The following is a 20,520-nucleotide window of genomic DNA, read 5'->3' as shown; positions in this document are numbered from 1 at the left end:
GAATAGTAAGTGTTAGTATTATTGAGTCAGTTTTGTTTTTCGTGACCTTTATGGACATACAATGGATAGGCTAATTCATCTCAGATCTTGAAAATAAATGAAAGGAAACAACAGTGTTCAAACTGTCAACTCAAGGTGAACAAACAAATGTATTCTGTGATAAAAAAAAAGAGATTGTTTCAGTCACTCAGTATGTATATTTAATCATGTTAAAATTAGGGATGGGGCCGATCCGATCCAGTATCGGTATCGGGACCGATACCAGCGTAATTCACGTATCGGATTTTCCCGATCCAACCTGCGGAGATATCCGATATCCATGAGCCATGTCTGCGCTTTAACGTAGTCTGCTGAAACGACTCCAAAAGTGATTCCCGCGGCCCGCCGGCTAGTCTGCTAGCTGGCTGCAAACTGTGGAATGGATATCCTGAACGGAGGCACGGCTCAATGAGACACAGAGACCCCCCCTCAGGAAATCCATTCCGCAGTTTGCAGCCAGCTAGCAGGATAGCGTTGAGCTGCCAACATGTTGTGTGGAAATCCTATGGTGGAAATACTTCACACTGGAAACACCACAGCAGAGCAAGACAGCAAAATGCAATGTTTGCAAAGCCGTATTAATTAAACCATTTGTCTGTGATGCATGTTTGCTATTCGCAGTCCAGAAGAGAAAGAGAGAGATCTCTCACGCGGGGCCACAGCGCGCACAACACGACAGCCCATCAGCATGATCGGTGATTGTTGTAAAATGCAGTCTCTACAGTTGCTAAATTGCGGGACGCTTTTAATAATAAAAAAAGCTATTAAAAGCACAAAAATCTGCGCAAGAGAAGCTGTTCCCGCGTCGCGCGCTCCGAAACAGACCGCAACGAGAAAAGCACATTATACTTTGGGCTTCATATGCACGTCTAAACGATCAAATGTAGCCTACACAAAAATGTCAAAATGACCGGCTTGGAGATTCACTTAAACAGTTTATGTCTAAAATGGACGTAGTTATGGAAATAGTTGGGAGAAAATATGGTGCACTCGTTCTTAAAGGGGAAGCAGTCTAATAAACATGCTGACGATTGCTCCATTACTGAGAATCAAACAACAAAAGGCAAAGAGAAAATCACTCACAGCTTTTGAATGAATAACTTTAGCTTTAATAAGCATAAATCTATCTATGATAAACTTTGCAGTGCTATTTTACTTTTGATTACTTTATTATAATTATTTTTAGACCATACCTGAATAATGTTAGTAGACCTTCCTGAAATTAAAGCACTGTGTAGGCCTGTATAATGTGTATCTTTGTTTAATTGTCTATCTTTTGTTTATCTATTGTTTAACATATATATATATATATATATATATATATATATATATATATATATATATATATATATATATTGACATGCATACATACGTACATATCATACTTGCCTGTAGAGAGGAGTTTATTTCAGCATCATATAAAATCAACAATAATGATAATAATAATATTAAAGCAAACACAGCTCTGGTATCGGAAAAGTATCGGTATCGGCCGATATCCAAATTCAGGTATCGGGATCGGATCGGAAGTGAAAAAATGTGGATCGGTGCATCCCTAGTTAAAATAGTGTTTAGGAATTTGATATTGTATTTTATCCATTTCGTTGCGAATGCAAGCTTACAGAGAAGAGCCCGCCCACACGCTCCTCTGATTGGCTGTGATTTTTGATTGATTTTGTCTTGTCTCGGTCGAGTCTGGTATGGACAGACAAACGCTGGAACTCGTATCAAAAGAGTTTCTGTCTCTTTTTGTTGCTCTCTTTCTCTTTGGAGTAGGGTAAGGTTTACTAAAGTGTCTGGTTAGGACATGGACATTAGGCTGTTGAAATTTGCTTTTCAAAGCTGAAATTTCTGCCAAATTGCCAACTCGAGCACGAGAACTAACAGCAGCATCATGAGCTGTTTATCTCCCCTGTTATGTCTGAATGCAGGGTATGACAACTGCTATTGAAAGCTACAAATGAAGAAATGTGAATGTACATTGCATTTACAATCCCTGCATGCGCACCTGTAAACTCTAATCACTGGCTTCCAGCAAAAACCCATCGCTTCGCCATCAGAAGGCCTTTAATAACCCACTGGAGTCGTATGGATTACTCTTATGGATGCGCTTTTTGGAGCTTCGAAAATTCGGACACTATCAATGCCATTAGAAAGCTGGGAAGAGCCAGAATATTATTTAATATAACTCTGATTGTGTTCGGCTGAAAGAAGAAAGTCATATTCACCTAGGATGGCTTGAGGGGGAGTAAATCATGGGATAATTTTCATTTTCAGGTGAACTATTGCTTGAACGACGGACAACCATTATGTTGTTACTTTAGTATCTATTAAAGTTTGCATTATTATTTTAAATAATATATTTTGAACAAAGTTCAAGTTTTATTCATTTTGTGTTTTTGTCATTTTTAGTAGTTTTAGTTGTCATTAACGTGCTATATAGTTTTTATTTAATTAATTTTTATTCCAGTGTTATTTTTAGTTATTTGAAGACATCAGGTTAAACTAAATAAAAATGAGAAGTGTTGCTTTGGCAACTACATTGTAAAAATGTGTTTATTTTTACAAAGACTACTAGAGTATGTTTTACTGGAAAATACTATTTCAGTCTTAAAATGTCAATTCCATGTGTAACTTTCTAACTAATTGTGAAATTAGCCATTTCTGAGTGAAAATTGTTTCCTAGCTTTTTCAAGTAAATCCTACAACAAATTTGTGTCATTGTAAGTAACTTCAAGTGACAAAGTTTTTAGGTTTAGTTAACTATAAGAACCCTGCTAACAACACAAAGGGCTTTGGGCCCGCTGCTATATATGTAGCACTGCCAATTTAAACTAAACAAAAAGATTTAATTTCTTCCAAATGGCTTCTTTCAAACTGGGTCCTGTCAGGATGGAATGTGTTGTGTAACATCTGTTATGGAAACCGATGAGTTGTGAAAACTGGCACACGAGAGAATCGGGACCTTATTGGCTGCCTGTGACCGGCCCCTCCCCCTAAAGAGCACCTGATTGGATGAGTCGCTGTCAATCACACTGAAATAGTCAAAGCGTCAAAGCCCTTTGGCATCTTAATGGCACCAATCAGTTTCAGCACAATGTATTGACTATAACAGGCATTAGCATGGCAATAAACCTCACTGTCCCCCTCTTTTACTCTTTCTGGCCCCTCTCTCTCTCTCTGTCTCTTGGCAGATTGAGGCATTGGGGGTGGAGGGGTAAGTGCTTGAATAACAGCAGCCATTTTGTTAAGAAGAGAAGAACATTAAGATTCAGACCACAGCTAGTTTCTGTCTCTTTTTGTTTCTCTCTTTCTCTTTGGAGTAGGGTAAGGTTTACTAAAGTGTCTTATTTAAACAATATGCAGTACGTACACTGTGCACAGTATGTGCATGCAAAAATTGTACACAGCCTATTGTGTCTTTCAAGGAGTCAGAAATATCGTGATGATTACGAATACATGAATTTACGAGTGGGAAACTCTGAATTCTAGATGATACACGAGTTACGCCGTTGGAAGGGCCGTGTTGGTTTGAAACATGGTGCAAACACTGATCTATAATACAGATTTATATAGTCTATTGAGATCAATGGGAAAGGCAGTAGCAAAAGGTGTTAATCATTCAATTTTCATGATTTGCTTCACATTTAGTATTGATCCCATGTAAAAATAAATTTAAAAAAGTGATAGAAATGAATATTTTTATCATTTTGAATTCAGGTGTAGTTTGTGTTTATTGTAACATAGGCTCTTTCTTTTGTTCATACTACTTTTATGTTATGTTTCTGAATTGTACCTTAAGTCGTTGTCACGACATTCGAGTTTCCCAGGTGCATGTCATATATTTATGCAAATCTACTTCTGTATGCCATCTCTTGCTCTATATCCTCATATGTATGCACCTCAATGTGTGCTAACCATTTATTCAACGCAAATGTTTTTGAATAGAGGTGACTTTGTGCATTTACATAATGCAAATCTTAGTGAACGTGTGTGTGTGTGTGTGCGTGTGTTACTCACCCGCTGGGCCCGGGCCTCTGGTTCTGGGTGAAGCGCCAGTCAGCAGTGGGTGGTTTTTGCTGTAATGAGACAAAAGGAAAAACATGAGTAATGACATAAAAAGAAAAGTTAAGATATTTGTGAGAGTATTTGTGTGACCTCGCTGTTGCCATGGTGACAGAGGAATGATGTAAGTGTGTATCCTGTATGTGGTGACTGCATTCAGTGTGACCTTGAGGACACAGCATGTGACCAAACCATGAGAACGAGAGACCTTTTCACTTCATCGTGCTCATGTTTCCTTTGGCACTATGTAATAAAATCTAAATGAATGTCAGAAGCAACTTTGACAAACGACTTATAGAGGTTTCATTTGAAATCAATGGGTGTTAAATAACACACACACACACACACACACACAGCAGGATCGTTGCAGTGAGTGAGAAACAAGCTCTGTGACTAATTGGGTCAAAGACAGAAAGGCCATTGTGATTCCATCCTCAGGACAGCAAACACTTACACTGCGCATTATCTCTATAAAATCTCACAAACCCCCAAATAAAAATGCTTATATACTGTATAATACTTCAAAAACACATTAATAAAAGCCTCTCCGCAATTTTTTTTTTCATCTGCATTCTCTTATTGGACAGTGAACTGCCAAATTAATCAAAACCAAATGAATAAATAGACAGAAAGAGAAGAGAGGAGACAGAGAGGATCACAGATAAACAAAGAGAGACACTAAAGTCCAAAACATAAAATGGCATTTACAGCCCATTTAGTTCTATGATGCCACGTATTTCAACAAGAAAAAACAAAACAAAGGGCAATACCTTTTTTCAACCATATATCAGAAACACAAACAATGCACATGCAGAATCACGGAACCACAGGACATATTTGCATCAAAAGCAACAACCACAAACGCCAGATGAAATAAGAACACACAACAGAGAATACACACATGAACTATGTAAATGAGTGTTGGCTTATATTGGTTTTTTTTTTTTTTATATATATATATATACAGCTAATTATAATAACTATATTAAACTAAACAAAACTGTCTGAGAAAACTGTCTGATTATTTTTTTTTGTGTGTCTGATTTAAACAACTTTTGGGGACAATTTTGTTTGCGAAGTATAGCCAAAACACACAATTGTAAACCTAATAACTATACTAGCATAAACCTGACCTGAATCATCAGCATTTAGCATATTTCAATTAAAAAAAAATGAATTTGTACATTTATAAATGTCCCCAAAATGATAGTTTTGTTCGATTTAGAGCATTTCTGTGACTAGTTTTGTTTGCGGAGTATAGCCAAAACACACAATTGTAAACCTAATAACTATACTAGCATAAACCTGACCTGAATCATTAGCATTTAGCATATTTAGAACAAAAAAATCATTTAATTTAATTTGTACATTTGTAAATGTCCCCAGAATGAAAGTTTTGTTCGATTTAGAGCATTTCTGTGACCAGTTTTGTTTGCGGAGTATAGCCAATCACACCCATAAACACACAATCCTAAACCTCTCAAACAAAACCCCATGACTCGCCTCAGTCTGTACACATATGAACCCAACCACACCAGATTAATCAGAACAATGAGAAAGATCGAAACATTATTCATATTCAGGGTCAGAGCCTTTCAGACAGTAATGACTCCTGCATATCCTAATGTGTACAAAACGCTCTTTCAGCGAGGGCAGAACGAGTGTGGAGCGAGTGAGCGTGAAGGTTACATCCGCCTGCAGGAATGTCAGAAACATCTTCCATATTGAGGCGCCTGTCTTTCCCATCATGAGGATACTGTGCATCACCTACCATGTGTACAAATCTGAAACAGTATCAACAATAACCATCAAACAGTGGTATGTTACATTGTTGTCATCAAACCTCAATGTATTCCATTTTGAATTCAAGAATATTTAGTGTTTATAATTGCAACAAGCAGACCATCGCCATGGAGGACTCAAAGTCAAAGTTGAAGGTTGGTAGTGTCCTCTCAAATAATGGTATTTACATCCTGAATATTTATACAAATAACACACAATAGATGTCATGCTCCCAATACACACACACACACATACACCAGATACGCCTAGGACTGTGTGACATTTGTAAACAAACTAATGCTCTGCTCACATGGCAAAGCAGGATGAAACACACCTATGTACAAACATACACACACTCAAACAACACTACAGACACTATTGCAAAATGTGTGTGTATCAAATCAGTCTAAAGCCTGAAAAAAAAAAAACATAAAAATAATTCAATTCTGACTGAGCCAAAGACATTGGACTGTATGCACACATTCAACTTACAGATACTGAACTATATTAGCCCACTTAGAAAAACGGCTTATTCTTATTATAAATATAACTCACAAACATTTGGCCTTAATCTATAGCTTTACATCTGGTGCACACACACACACACGAACCACATCTGGATCAGTATATCAAACCTGAAAGATCCTGTGGATGAACAACCTCGATTTATCCAGGACATCCTCCCTCATAGATCACACGGAAAACCTCTATGTGCCATACATCCTGACCACACAATAGAGAAACGTCCCCCACCGTATTTTAAACACTGAACAGGAAGGTACCTGATTCCGTAAAGATCTAGTTTTATTTGTATATCTTATAAACACTCAGCAGGAGTAACATGCCACTCTCTGTATAAACTGTACACACATTATCACTCAAAACAGAAGGGCAGATGCATAGGACTAAACCTTGACAATAGTTAATTATTGACTCTTCTGACTAGTAAAGCGACAACCCAGCACCGTGGTTGTGCGATTAGCACAGATGAATTCAGTTTGATTGATTATACCGATCAGGACGGTCAAAGCTAAAAAAGAATAAAAGTAGGACACTACAAGTGCTTAAGAGAAAAGCAATGGCAACACGGAAATGGGTTAATCTGAAAACATGGACAAATCTGGCAGAACGTCATGAAATATGTTTCCTGTCATAACATGACTGAAGAAGGTCAACAAATCCAGAAAGTAACAAATCTCCAGACCGCATGAAGTATGTTGGTCAGAGGTAGAACGATGCCTCATAAACCTGCCGCGCATGTACTGTTTTTACATAAATATTGGCATTCAAACAGATGAAGTGTAATTTTAGGAACATCTGAGTTCATTTTTCACAGCTAAGCACATTTCCTCAAATAAAAAATCTTTATTGTAAATAAAGAAACTACTTTTGAGTTTAATGAATATTTTGGTTTGCATTACAGTAATGAGAATTGTGAGTAAACTGTGCTTATTTTTCATGAAAATGCTAAACATTTTAATCATGAAACATTTTTAAAGAACAATATGATCAAGATGGAAGAAGATGAGAAAAGGAAAATGACAGTCAAAAAGGTTTTAGTGATGGGGTGAAATAGAAAAGGTGTAAAACAAGAAGATTAGTAATAAACAGGACCACACACACACACACCTCTTTCTGTCCTCAGGTCCATTAGGGATTCTTCCATTTCTATTGAACTCACATGCCCATCTCTCTCTCTCTCTCTCTATCACACACACACACACACACAGCACGTGTCATGATAGCAGAGCCAGATGGCAGCCCAGCGACCCGAGAGACAAAACGACTCTCAAGAGACTTATAGATGGGACATTATGTCCGGAATGGGAGAAAGAAAAAGAGGAAAATCTCCATTCCTTAGACTCATCCCTCAATAGACATAAACACAGGAGATTAAAGAGGAACTCGGTTTCAACGAACAGCAAACTCATATAACACTTGCCCAAAACTCATTCATGTGCCATACACTAAAAAATGCTGGGTTGTTTCAACCCAAATTTGGGTCAAATATGGACAAACCCAAATGTTGGGTTAGAAAATGCAATTAAAAAATTTACAGTTGAAAGTGAAAGTTGAAAATTTGAAATTACATTTTTAACCCAACATTTAGGTTTGTCCATATTTTACCCAAATTTGGGTTAAAACAACTCAGCATTGTTTAGAGTGTAGACACCAGGAGAAACTTGCAAATATGAACTGACAATTCCTACTCAAGAGTTCATGGAAATGAGAATTGTAAATCCCAGTTGCCTATGGGATAACCCCGTTGTGACACACACACGCTCACACACACACACTACTCAGTAGGTCACATGACTCAGACGTATGGAATCAATAACTTGAGTTCAGCACAACAGGAAGTCAGGGGTCAACGAATGGCCTCTGGGATCCTGTTATTCCGCCACCTCTTTCTTCCACAACCTACTTCCTCGTTCTCTCTCTCCATTCGTCATATTCCCGCCTTTTCCTTCCCCCCATCCAAAACCTCACTTCTATCTGTCGGTCTGTTCCTCTTCCTGTCCATCTGTTGTCCATGTCTCTTTCAACCTCGCTGTAGAGTTTCTGTTCTGTACATTCTTGATGTCTGCTCTATATTTCTGCTGTCCGTGACCCATCAGTTGGGAACCAGAAGACATTTTTGTTTACTTTTGTACGGTAAACAGTTTTGGTACAAGCATCTCCACTTGGTCCTGAAGTAAAAACAGTTCTCAAATGTTTTTTGCTTCAGGACACAGATTTTACATTGGATTTTATCACTAATCTAAATCTGTGATCCCCCTGACAACCATGTTTCCAACTCTAAAATCCCAAAGTTCATGTTATTCCAATACTCTCTAAGCCTCTTTCCTTACTGTGTCTTCATTTTCTCCTCCCTTCTTGTCTGACACCATCCAGACTTTTGCTAAACGCTTTTCTTTTTGTTCTAATTGATCGACACTCTTTTCCCTTGTGTTCCCACTTTTCATCTTTTCTTTGTTCTTCCTCCGTCTTCCTGTTGAGTCACAGGACTCACACCCTGCCAGTCTAGTGCAGTTTTTGGAAGCCAGTTGCACTATGACGTACACATATTTAACACATTACCCAGCTGCATCATATGAAACAAAACTATGCTCCTAAAACATTGAGAAACTAGGGAAAACACACAAAAAGGCTTCAACGTGAGTAATAATCAGCCCTGAGTTTGAAACATTTCCCCAAATTCTTTCCCACCTACACTACCCGTCAAAAGTTTGGAATCATTATGATTTCAAAAAATATATATATTTGAAAGAAGTCTCTTCTGCTAACCAAGGCTGCATTAATTTGCTCAAAAAATGCAGTAAAAATAGAGTAATATTGTGAAATATTTGTACAATTTATAAGAAATGTTTTCTATGTGGATATATTGTAATATGTAATTTATTCCTGTGGTCAAAGCTGAATTTCCAGCATCATTACTCCAGTCTTCAGTGTCACATGATCCTTCAGAAATCAGAATAATATGATGATTTGCTGCTCAAGCAACATGTTTGATTTCTATTAAATAAATGCTTTTCTTTTTGAACGTCGAAAGAATTGAGGTGAAAAAAGAATCTATAACCATTTCCGCAAAAATATGCAAGCAACACAACTGCTTTCAACATTGATAAAGATCATACATGTTTCTTGAGCATTAAATCATCATATTAGAATGATTTCTGAAGGATCGTGTGACACTGAAGACTGGAGTGATGATGCTGAAAATTCAGCTTTGACCACAGGAATAAATGACATTTTAAAACATTCAAATAAAAAACAATCATTATAAATTGTATAATTTACTGTATTTTTAATCAAACACAACCTCGGTGAGCAGAAGAGACGCAATAAAGAGAAAATTCATTAGTGACACAACAGTGAAGAATTTGATTGGCTGTGGGGATGAGTATGCCCTCACCTCATTGGCTGAGTTCATTAAGTGCTTCCTAGTCAAAGTCATGTTTAGTGTGTTGTTATGACTCAACATGGGAGTCTTGACAAACACAAAGTCGCTCCTGCTGGAGAGCGTTGAGTAGCAGGGCCTGTAGGTCCGTGTGTGAGGATCTTGAGGCCCTCCCACCACCTCCATATATCTAATGGGTCCATCAGTGTTAAGCTGGAGGTGGAGGTCCTTATGGGCTCTCTGCTGGTAAGTGTGCCGGGAACGGAAACCCGTCCTGGAATAGCAGCACGTCGAACCATCCTTGTGCCTGATGCATCGTACCAAGAGCACAGCCATGGTCAACAGCGACACCAAAGTCACACAACCCAGGGAGATTATGAGGTACAACGTGACGTCCGTCATTCCGGTCCCCTTGTGTTGGATGATTCGGAAGTCTGTCGATTTGTCTGCGCTTTTCTCCTCTATGGTGACCGTGACCGAAACGCTAGTGGACAGAGCTGGCTGTCCGTTGTCTCGCACGACCACCACGAAGCTGTAAGCTGGGTGAGTTTTACCACCCTGTTCATCGTCCATGAGCTTCTGTGTGGTGCGCAGTTCTCCCGTGTGCGGTTCGATGTGAAACAGCGAGGAATCGTCCCCGGGAGCGATGCTGTAGAAGAGCCACGCGTTGTGACCGCTGTCGGGGTCGACGGCCACGATCTTGTTCACGCGGTGTCCGACGGGGGCGGCGTGTGGGACGGTCAGCTGGAGCCCCGTGTCTTCAGAGTGGACAGGATAAAGGACGACGGGAGGGTTGTCGTTCTGGTCGACCACAAAAACGTGCACGGTTACATTAGATGCTTGCGGAGGTGATCCGGCATCACGCACCTGAACCTCGATCTTAAACGCGTTCATCTGCTCGTAGTCCAGAGAGCGCATGGTGAAGATGTTCCCATTCTCTGGGTTTATGTAGACGTACGAGGAGACGGGGCCGCCGTGGATGCTGGTCGGTAGGATGGAGTAAGACAGGCGAGCGTTGTCGCCCACATCGGGATCCGAAGCCGAAACGCTTACTATTGGAGTGACGGGAGCGTTATTTTCAGCTACATCCACTGAGTAGGAGTTCTGCGAGAACACTGGAGCATTATCATTCACATCTGACAGACGGACCGCAAACATCTTCTGGGAGGATAGAGGAGGCGAGCCGGAGTCGGTCGCCGTGACAACAACAGTGTACTCATCAATGGCCTCTCTGTCTAGACGTCCGTCAGTCACAAGTGTGTAGTGTTCGCCAAACGCTGACTTTAATTTAAACGGAAGTCCATGAGATACTCTAAGTGTCACTTTCCCGTTGTCCCCAGAATCGAAGTCTTTTGCACTGATCAAGGCGATGACAGTGCCGGGTTCCGCATCCTCCCGGATGGGGCTGGTTAGGGAGGTTAGTGTCACCTCCGGAGTGTTATCGTTCACATCGATTATTTCCACTTTGATGTTGCATGATCCCTCCATGGCGGGAGAGCCTCCGTCCCGGGCTTGAACCGTGATGTCATACACATTAGCTTCCTCATAATCCACATCCCCCACAACACGGATTTCCCCCGATTTAGAATCAACACTGAACATTTTAAGGATTCTCTCTGGTGTGTATTTACTGAATAAGTAGGAAATTTTCCCATTTATCCCAGAGTCTACATCAGTGGCATTCAGTTTTGTCACAAGTGTACCTGGAAGAGAGTTTTCCAAGAGACTAACCCTTTTCACCGGCTCGTCAAACACGGGCGAGTTGTCATTGACGTCCAGCACCCTAATAAGCAGGAGTGTGGTTCCGGATTTCTCCGGTTGTCCTCCGTCCACGGCCGTGAGCGAGAGGCGAAACCCGGCCTGTGTCTCACGATCCAAAGCCTTTTCCAGGACGAGCTCTGGAATTTTGCTGCCGTCGCTTTTAGTCTCCACGTTTAAAACAAAATAGTCGCTCGAGGAGAGGCTGTACGTGCGCAGGGAGTTAATGCCCACGTCGGGATCGCGTGCGCTTTCCAAACGGAATCGCGTTCCCGGAGCGGTCGCCTCAGAAATCTCGAGTGATGAATTCACGTTGGGAAACTGCGGCGCGTTGTCGTTCACATCGTCAATCTGAACAAGAACTCTGTGGATTTCTATAGGGTTCTGAAGAATAATTTGAAGGTGCAAAGAGCAAGTCGAACTTAACGCGCACATGCGCTCCCTATCTATCGTCTCTCTAATAACTAAGACACCGTTAGGATTTACCTCGAAAAATTGCGCGTTAGATTCTTTCATGACCTGTAGGTTTCTTTCAGTAATCCTTGTGGTGATGAGACCCAAATCTCTCGCTATATTCCCAACGAAAGACCCCGGCTTCTGTTCCTCCGGTACCGAATAACGGAGCCCACCAGACGCGATTGAGAGGTGCATGAGGGAGAGCGCGAGGCAGAGCGCGGGCCACGAGCGTCTCCGCTCCATTATGAGCGATCCGGGGAAGGGAAAAGTATCAACTTTTTCGTCTTATAGAATCCATATTCCAGTTAAAGCGGCGCTACGATGTCGTGCGCAACGCAATCCAAATCGCGCGGGGTGAATAAAGAAGTTTAACATAATTCATGATGGCTGTAAACCTTTCGGGAAATTACACGAGAGGAAACACAGTCCTCCATCTAGCTCTTCTCCCAAACTCCCTGAATTAGCTGCGCCTCCGCTGCGCAACAGGGCGGAGACTGAGTCACAAAGAGGCCCGTCCTATCACACACACACACTCACACATAGAGAGAGTGAGACCCACGCACTTCCCCTAGAGTGTGGAGAAGCTTTCACAGCTCAGGTCGACCTGTTTCCAGCGCACATGCCTGTGATCCCATGGCATGTGGTTTAAAATATTTACGAGCCCAGATAAACAGCATTAAATACTGAAAGAAATGCTGCCAGTTTGTGAACATCGCCACAGACCACAAAACCATTGAACACATATACTGACAACACAGTGTTGCGTTTCACGGTAATAAATACGCAATTATATGTTTTATAATGATAAGCCAGTGATGAGAAATTATATCAGGGCGATTTTAATAAAAAACAAACTCTACAGCAGTCTTCAAGACGAACTTACTACAACGACAGGCCACTAGACGGAGCAGTTTCAACAAGAGAGATTTTATTATCCCCTCTTTATCCCATAACATTTGATTAACAAAAGCTTAAGTGTTTCGTTGTAAGACAGATCTTCTGTTTATTTGTAATCTTAAAACTAATATATTTATATATGTATATTAGGATTATATATTTTATAAATATATATATATTTATTAGGATTTGAAAAAAATATTTAGGATTTTTTAAAAAATATTTAAATATTATATATATAAAGTTTTTGAATTAATATAATTAATATATAGTATATAGGCTTAAAAAAATGTTCTCAGGATTAAAGTCACTATGGATGAATGTCACTTGTCTGTCAAACATCAATGCTCTCTGCTCCATGTGGAATGGTTGAGTAAGGAGGGGCTGGATGAATGTCCTGGTCAGTGCAGTTCTGCTATTTAATAATAATAATAATAATAACCTAAAAAATATTATATTAAAATTATTGTATAACAACATACAGTATTGCATAACTATATAACTATATATATATATATAACTATATATATATATACACACACACACACACACACACACACACACACACACACACACACACACACACACACACACACACACACACACACACACACACACACACACACACACACACACACACACACACACACACACACACACACACACACACACACACACACTTTACAATGAGGTTTCATTACTTAGCATGAACTAATAATGAACTGCACTTCTACAGCATACAACCCCAAATCAGAAAAAGTTGGGACATTTTGTAAAATGCAATAAAATCAAGAATCTGTTATTTGTTCATTCTTTCTAACCTTTTTTTAACTGACAAAAGTACAAAGAAAAGTTTTCCAATGTTTTCACTGACCAACATAATTGTATTTTGTAAATATGAACAAATTTTGATTTTGTTGGCTGCAACACACCCCAAAAAATGTGGGACAGAGACATGTTTACCACTGTGTCACATCACCTTTCCTTTTAATTACACTTTTTAATCATTTGGAAGTTGAGGATACTAATTGTTGGAGTTTTGTTAGTGGAATATTTGCCCAATCTTGTCGGATACAAGCTAGCCGCTCAACAGTCTGTGGTCACCATTGCCTGATTCTCCTTTTTATGATGGGTCATACATTTTCCATAAGAGACATATCTGGACTGCAGTAAACATGCCGGCACATCTCTTCTATGGTGCAGTGTCTAGAAACCACTCAGTTGTGCAGAATGAGGCCTGGCATTGTCTTGCTTTCCAGGAAAGATGTCATCTTGATGGCAGTTTATGTCTCTGTACAATCCAAATATAGGCTATGCCTCCATGTCAATGGTACCTTCACAATAATGCAAGTTACCCATACCGTTTGCACCAATACCAGGACAGATGTTTGCTTTTGCACCTGTCGCTGGTGAAAGTCTGGTTGGTCCCTTTCGTCTTTGGGACTGAGAACTCGATTCCATTTTCTCCCAAAAGCAAGCTAAAACATGGACTCATCTGACCACAGCAGACATTCCCACTGTCTTCTAGACCATCTGAGATGAGCTCAGGCCCAGAGAACTCGCCGGCGTCTCCACATAGAACTGATGTAAAGCTTTCTCCTTGCGTAACAGAGATTCAAGTGGCATAGAATGAACAAATCACAGATTCTTGATTTTATTGCATTTTACAAAACGTCCCAACTTTTTCTGATTTGGGGTTGTACTTTATTAATGTTCATTTCAACATTTACTAATACTCTTAAAGTTATATCTGTTAACAATGCACTGTGAAGTAACATGGACAATGAACAGCTGGATTTTTGTAAACTAATGTTAGCAAAAATGAACAAAAACAATAACAAATGTACTGCACATGGTTAGCTCATGTTAGTTAACACATTAACCAATGTTAACAAATGAAACCTTATTGTAAAAGTGTTAATTTTAAAATTATATAAATTAAATTGATATAAATATCATTATTCTGCTATAAGTATATATATATATAATATTATTACATATTTATGTTAAACCTTATCCAACATTATTAAACTATGTCGATATTCATATTAAACATTATTTGGTAACACTTTACAATAGGTTCATTAGTTAACATAAAATCTTGTTAACATTAGTTAATGCACTGTGAATTAACATGAACAAATAATAAACAGCTGGATTTTTATTAACTAACGTTAACAAAGATTAACAAATATAGTAACAAATGTATTTCTCATGGTTAGTTCATGTTATTTAATACATTAAATAATGGTAACTAATGAACCTTATTGTAAAGCGTTACCCATTGTTTTATTATTATTTGGTTGCTATGCATTGCTTTCTTTAAATATTAACAATAGTGTACAACTAATACCATATGATGTTAATAAATCTGTAATTGAGTATAGATTATAGATTTGTAGACCTCTTAAAGCTTGTATGTTAAATTATAACCATGTGACTGACAGCTGCACGTGTGTGTTGGTGTATCATCTTTACCGCCGCCCTGTGGAGAGTTCATGAGCTGCAGCTCTGCGCGTTTGTGTTCAGTAGCGGGAGGGGAAGCGGGAGGGGAAGCGGGAGGGGAGGGGAGGGGCGAGCGGAAAACACAGTCCATTACATGCGCACATACATGTTTATGCATAAAGGACACGAAAACAGTCCATAAAGGACACCAAAACAGAAAAAAAACCGATTAATGATAAATACTAAACTTAAAGCTTTATAAAAAGCAAGTGAGAGGTGTGTGTGAGAGAGCGGATCTCAAATGTTGTTATTAGAGAAAGAGGAGAAAGAAAATGAGGCAAGAGCCCGTTTCAGCACTACAGTGGCGGACAGCGCCTCTCAGCTAACGCCTGCTTATACACGCAGCCGACCGAACCATCTGCTTCACACACACACACACGTAATCAAATCAGCTCTCAATAAACGAGTCAGCCACCTCTTCATACAAAAAAATCCAAACAAGGCAGTTTTTTAGTATCACACAGACTAACTCCAAAAATACCCAGACAGCTGCATTATACAACAGTCCCAGTTTAAATTGCACAAATGCTGAAAATCTTAAAGTTGACATTTTCAGAAGTATAAACTATTTCAGCTGTAGGTTGCTCCTTTTTAAATATTCCACAGTACATTATTACATTTTTTTTTTTTTTAAACACCAGAAAAGCAGAAACAATGTGGAAATTACACCTTTCACGGTGAATATCAGGAGAAAATGTGAAAACAAACTTGACATAATATAAGATTTATAGGGTTTAAGTGCAAAGAAAAGTCTGGACACACAAATGTATTCCTTATTATTTTCTACAGTTAGAATAATAAATTTCCTTAAGCATCCGCTCATCAATTTAAAAAAATGAAAAAATGATTTTTTTTTTAAATGTTTTGTAAAGACATTCATACATAGACACAATTTAAATGTATCTACAAAACTAACAGCAGTAGAAGCCCTTAGATTAATTAAAATGATTTTAAGATAATGCGAAACACATTAATATGTGTCCAAACTGTTGACTAGTAGCATACATTATAAAATGCAAAATATCCGAGTAGCTGTAGAAAACAAATCTATGCTTAGATCTATCTTTACAAGTGGAATACTAAAATGTGGGGTATGAGTATGCATTTTACAAAAGAAACAAGCACACAATTGGGTGATACATGTGTGTGTCTTCAATGCAACTCTTACCTTGATTTGCAGACACAGGTGTGGATCAGACACATGAGCAGGAGGAGAAGATATCACAGCATCAGCAGCAACATGGACATGGAAAAGAAGAAGAAAAACAGATTTGATTAGAGTGATGCAACAGCAGACGTGTGCAGGACCCTCATACTTACCAAACCTCCAGCAGATCTATAGACACTTCAGCAAGAGCACAGATACATGAACATTGTTTATGTGAGTCGGACAGAAAGCTTTATGAAAGAGAAAGGAGAAAAGAGAGAATGTTCAGAGAAATCAAACACATCTGATGAGCAGCAGCTTCAGATATTAATAATTCAAACCTCCATCTCTCTCACACTCTCTCTCTCTCACACACACACACACGTTGGGTTTTGTATTTTATGAGGACAGCAGATGAAAATGCAAAAAAAAAAAAAAAAGATTGCCCTCACAATGACAACAGTGCTCATAAAGGTATGTGTTGTTATCTCTGGCAATATATTTTGTAATGTCATTTTATTAGAGACATGAAGTTGTGCACAATGTGGGCAGATCCTCTTACTGTAAAATCTCTCAAAAACTCTTATTTAACATACGATTTTAGAACAAATGTGGTACAATAAAATATTATTGTAGAAGAATTAATAAGAGATCTATATCCGCTTGAACCATCACGGATATACGCAAAATAATGAGAAAATATGTTCAGCTTATAACAGAATTTCAGCTCTCACTGATGTAATCATGCTCCCTATAAACACACACAAGCCTGTCCCTTCCCCCAACACATTAACCCAGAATCTCTGGTGACTTCATGCCTCGATCTATGACAGGGGAGTCTTTAGGCCTTCAGCAGCCGCTCACCACATCACATCCAGCCCTGAACCTTTCACTGCCCCCCTGTGGACTCAAGAATAATGGTACAGCCCTGCCTGTGAGTCAGCCTGTTTCCGTGGCAACACCATCCCACCAAGGGATGGAAATTGGGCCAGAGGAGGAAGAGGAGAAGGCAGAGGGCATTTATGACAAATACAGAACAAATGATAGTTATCCTCCACAAAAACATCGGAAATTTAACACCACTTCATACTTAAGCACAAACTAATGTAATTTATGCTAATGCACCAAACAAAGCTAGAAATATCATCAGTGTCACTACAAGGAGAATGATGGAATTATATGCATGTTTTGGGGTGTTTTCCTTCACGCTGTCCATGTAGAACTCACAAATACATCAGACCATGACTGCAGGCGTGCAGATGGAGAGGGGGAGGGGAGAAATGGGTGAAAGGATGGAGAGAAATAGACATGAGGGAAAGACAGCTTCTCTTGTGTAGAGAGATGAGACGCTTCATATTTATATAAAAGAAAATAAATCAAACAATAACACTCTACAGTCTTAGAAGAAATGGTTTGATATGGAAATCCTTAAAGAATTCGGTCAGGTGCTTCATATGTAGAACATTTGAGTGATTCCATTCATGGGAACATTCTAGCAATTTTGATTAATTTTGTTTTAATTAGCATATTATACATGAAACAGCTTGTTTACATACTTTATCACTAGAAAAAAATGAAATAACCTGTTAAAAATGAAAGTATTACGCTCATTTAAGACATTTCTCCTTATATTAACCTTTTTGTCAGAGTTCTTTAAAAATTGAAAAATTTTATGATAAATAATTATATTTGTATCTGACATTAACAGGAAGCAAAAGTAAATCATAAAGATACACCCCACTCTCAGATATAAGAAACCTAAACAACCAGTATGAATAGCTTTCCAGCACATGGCTTTAGTTTGTGTGTGTGTGTGTGTGGACGCAGGTCACTGTATGTGTGTTTCTGTCCTACTGTCTCACTGGCCTTGATAAACCCAGTTAAATCCTTTCAGAGGATCAGTGTGCTGCAGGCCACACACGCACACACACACACACACACACGCACACACACACACACGCACACACACACACACACACACGGTATAAACCAACAAATCAATATGCACAATCTCACACAGAATGATTCACATGGATGTCCCAGATTAGCATGACTCTGTATGAACCGCATTACATGAGAGCATGTGCACTTTAAATAACAGAATTCCTCTCCGAATCAACGATCATCCCATATTAATCTTCTCTGAGAGCCACACCTGTTCACAAAGCTCAGGAGAGACTTCTTAAGGAGAGAGGCGAGAAGCATTAGAGAACAGAAAATAAACCTGGAACTCTTACACTATGATAGGAATTCAAGAGACACGGGACATAGTCTATTTTTCTTGCAAAGATATGTAATGCTTTATAACCACAGCAAAATATAAGCATACTAAAACATTTAACGAGAACATTTTAAGCTTTTAAACACCTCACTTTGATAGCTTTACCTAGCATATTTATTCCTAATGTAATGTAAAGCAAGCATACACACACCTGACAGAACGTAGTCAAGTTATAAAACGCTAGCACTTTATTTCACAGTCCTGTCCCCAATACATAAAACGTACTTATTACAGTAATTATAATAACTGTGTAATAACTAGGTACTAACCCTGAACCTACTCCTAACTATTTTTCTCAGGTAAGTACACTACATGTAAGTGCAAGTACTGTAAAATAAAGTGTAACCTAAAAACAATCCAAAGTAGCCATGTTAGTTTTTAAATTCAAGATATGTCAGGTAAAAATAAAGCTGAACATAGGATACAAAGGTGATCTTGACCATTATATATATATATATATATATAAAACAGTGCCCTTGACCTTTCATACTGGCTTTTATACAGCAGCAATCTGCCAATAAAGAATGCTTTGAAGCGAGAAGCTCATTCCAGTGATTTGTGAGGAAACAGCTCCTCAAAGCTCAAGAGCATGTGGATTTATGGTGTACATTAAAGAAAAGGCGCTAATAAGTCCAGGAACTGAAGATTAGAGAAAAGAAGGCCAGATGTGGGACATTCAAGGCAAAGAGGGCAACGGTTCACACGGTCACAAATGAAGACGTGCGGACGTGTGCACCACACACAAACAACAGAAGGTGTGTTAGTGCATGAGTGACCTTGCATCCTATTCAGGTACAATGCTAAAGACATTTAAGACTCCTTTTGGTTTCATAAAGACAGAGACATAATAGCATGAAAAAGGCACTAAAACTGTAGCTAAAAGTGGCAACTTCCTGTAGTCGCAGACAGTTTCCATAAGAAAGCAGAACATCTGACAAGCACATGTCTCTCTTTACACTGCTCCTCTTTAATGTGCAGAGGTTCCACAAATCATAATGAGTCTATTAAAGAGCAGCTAGTAGAGAACACTGGAAAATAAACCAAAATATACAAGCTAGTCAACATAAAATGGCTCTTAGTGCCAAATTTACTTTTGTAATATGATGCATTTCAGAGTGGAACAAGATATAAGATAAGTGATGACTCAACTTAATGTGTGCTTGTCTGTTATTGATGGCAAGAGCGGAAAAAAACATGGTCACTTCTAAATTTGATGTAAGCATTTTTAAGCTCATTTATGATAGCTGAGTTGCCGAACACAATAGTAAACAAATTCAGACTTTTATTTTACATTTATATCAAAACTGACTCATTTATCAGATCTTACAATGCTGAAATCAGTCACGTCTAGAGTTTCTCTCTCATTAATTTGTCTGCATTTGGTTCATTTTCCCTCATCTTCATATTCGACACTGTCTGTCTGTATGTATAGAACTGCGCAGTTTTGTAGATGCTCAAAATGGCTGCCAGCATCGCATTGCAGTGGTCTTATGTAGAGATACTGAGTGTGCACTGGTGTTCTCTCTCTCCTTTCATGCTTTATCTCGTTTATCATTACATACTTGCCTTTTCTCCTCAAATAATTTGAACCGTGTGTGTATCAGTACATGTTTTAGTCCCACTGCATGATCAGGGCAATAATGTGTGTGTGAAGCAGAAAATGGGTCAGTGTATGAAAGAATAGTGTGC

At 38.8% G+C, this 20,520-nt stretch overlaps 1 protein-coding gene across 17 annotated transcripts in view; it reads right to left on the bottom strand.

Annotated features, from left to right (window-relative positions):
- The window catches only part of LOC130072826 (protocadherin gamma-A12-like), a 163,813-nt gene that overhangs the window by 7,101 nt on the left and 136,192 nt on the right, over positions 1-20,520 (bottom strand). For 16 of the 17 annotated variants that reach the window (XM_056238127.1, XM_056238123.1, XM_056238126.1 and 13 more), the window contains exon 2: positions 4,060-4,118. In XM_056238127.1, the coding sequence (XP_056094102.1) occupies positions 4,060-4,118 (59 nt within the window). Of the gene's footprint in view, positions 1-4,059; positions 4,119-9,802; positions 12,479-20,520 lie in introns of those variants that run through there. The other variant, XM_056238114.1, reaches the window with a different exon arrangement.

This window comes from Rhinichthys klamathensis, unplaced genomic scaffold (genome assembly GCF_029890125.1).
Source record: "Rhinichthys klamathensis goyatoka isolate OS25496 unplaced genomic scaffold, OSU_Roscu_1.1 h1tg000509l_1, whole genome shotgun sequence".
Taxonomy (NCBI): domain Eukaryota; kingdom Metazoa; phylum Chordata; class Actinopteri; order Cypriniformes; family Leuciscidae; genus Rhinichthys; species Rhinichthys klamathensis.
This window is presented reverse-complemented; position numbering and strand designations above follow the sequence as displayed.